Below are 1,359 nucleotides of genomic sequence, written 5' to 3'. Positions count from 1 at the left end.
CTAGTTCACTGGCCCGTGTGAAGATATGGGGTCCAGACGATCGAAGGATACACTGCGTGGTTCTGGGTGCTGAGTTAGCCCTGCATGCGTGTGCATACCAGTGGGTCATAGAATGAACGTTGTTTTGTATTAAAACTAACTAGCCGAGCAACAACTAAATAAGATTGGGGAGCACGTGATCTAGGGTAGCCGTAGTATCCACCTACAATCGGTTCCAGAGACCCCCTTAATCTTGAACCTCTCTGCATGCCTTACTATATAGGCTCCAACACGTGTAGCTATATGAGGATTTGGGCCTCACACTGTTATATTCTACACTGCATAGTGCTAATCTAGATACCTCAAAGATTAAGAACAACTAGGTAGAGGGTGAGGAGAGCTTATCATCAAGTTGTTGATAGATCGAATCGCACAAGGTATAATACTATAGAATGAAATAGTAATAATCGGGTCAGATTTTCTATCACAGAGTATTAAATAAAATGAAGTACAGAACAGTATCATCACCATGGAGGCCAAGAGAATTAATTCTCCAACCGAAAGTGCAACAGGTTCAGCGTTTTAGTTGCTTTATAATGGCTGTGTATGTCTCCACTACCCTCTTCTCCTTGGGACCTAGATGGATCTTTTCGAAATTTGGTGGCAGGATCTTATTTGCTCTGAAAGTATACCATTAGCATCATATTAAGTGAGAAGGAAAGTAGAGAAGAGAAGCAGTTTATCATACATACTTTTCATAGCGCACCTTCATGTTTCGGATCTTGTCCTTCAGATCAACATTACTACGGTCCTGTAGAACTGCACCATCTGAATGTTCCTTATCCATCAGCTGCAGGATCCTCCATTTTGGCCCATACTCGACAAATAGCTGGAGAAGACGTCTCTCCTCCTCCTCAGACCACATGCGTCGGGGCGGCAGTGGGCTACCATCACGGCGAGTGGTGGCTGGCCTCCGCAGCTGGGTTGCCCTGGGGGGAAGAGATGGTGGAGGTGCTGGTGATGAGTGCAGCTGCTCTGAGGATAAGAGCGGGTCAACACTCTGCTGATGAGACGGCAAATCCAATGAATGTGAGGGTTCTGATGATGATGATGATGATGCTGACTGCATAGAGATATGGTGATCTTTATCCTTGAGGGGTAATGGCTGTTCTGGGGCGTGGTCATCTTCACTATAGAATGACTCGGAGTAGGGCTGGAATAATAATGAAGAAGAACCATCCTCATCATTTAAAGATCCAGTGGGATTGGAGAATGCCGTCTGCTGTCTATGGGCCCTGCCTATGGGCCCTGCCTATGGCCCTGCCTATGGCCCTGCCTATGGGCCCTGCCTATGGGCCCTGTCTAGTCCACTGGGGGAGT

General features: G+C 46.8%; 1 protein-coding gene across 1 annotated transcript; it reads right to left on the bottom strand.

The window, feature by feature from the left end:
* Positions 1–553: 553 nt before the first annotated feature.
* HCAG_09305 (predicted protein) lies at positions 554–1,192 on the bottom strand (the record flags this gene model as incomplete). Its single annotated transcript, XM_001535725.1, has 2 exons — positions 554–659; positions 732–1,192. Coding segments are annotated over 2 exons (567 nt in total), but the record flags the coding sequence as incomplete, so codon positions are not given.
* Between the last annotated feature and the right edge of the window lie 167 nt (positions 1,193–1,359).

The sequence above is a fragment of the Histoplasma capsulatum genome, genomic scaffold, assembly GCF_000149585.1.
Source record: "Histoplasma capsulatum NAm1 scaffold_193 genomic scaffold, whole genome shotgun sequence".
Classification (NCBI taxonomy): Eukaryota; Fungi; Ascomycota; class Eurotiomycetes; order Onygenales; family Ajellomycetaceae; genus Histoplasma; species Histoplasma mississippiense.
Note: the sequence above shows the minus strand (reverse complement) of the source record. Positions and strands in the feature narration are given on the sequence as shown.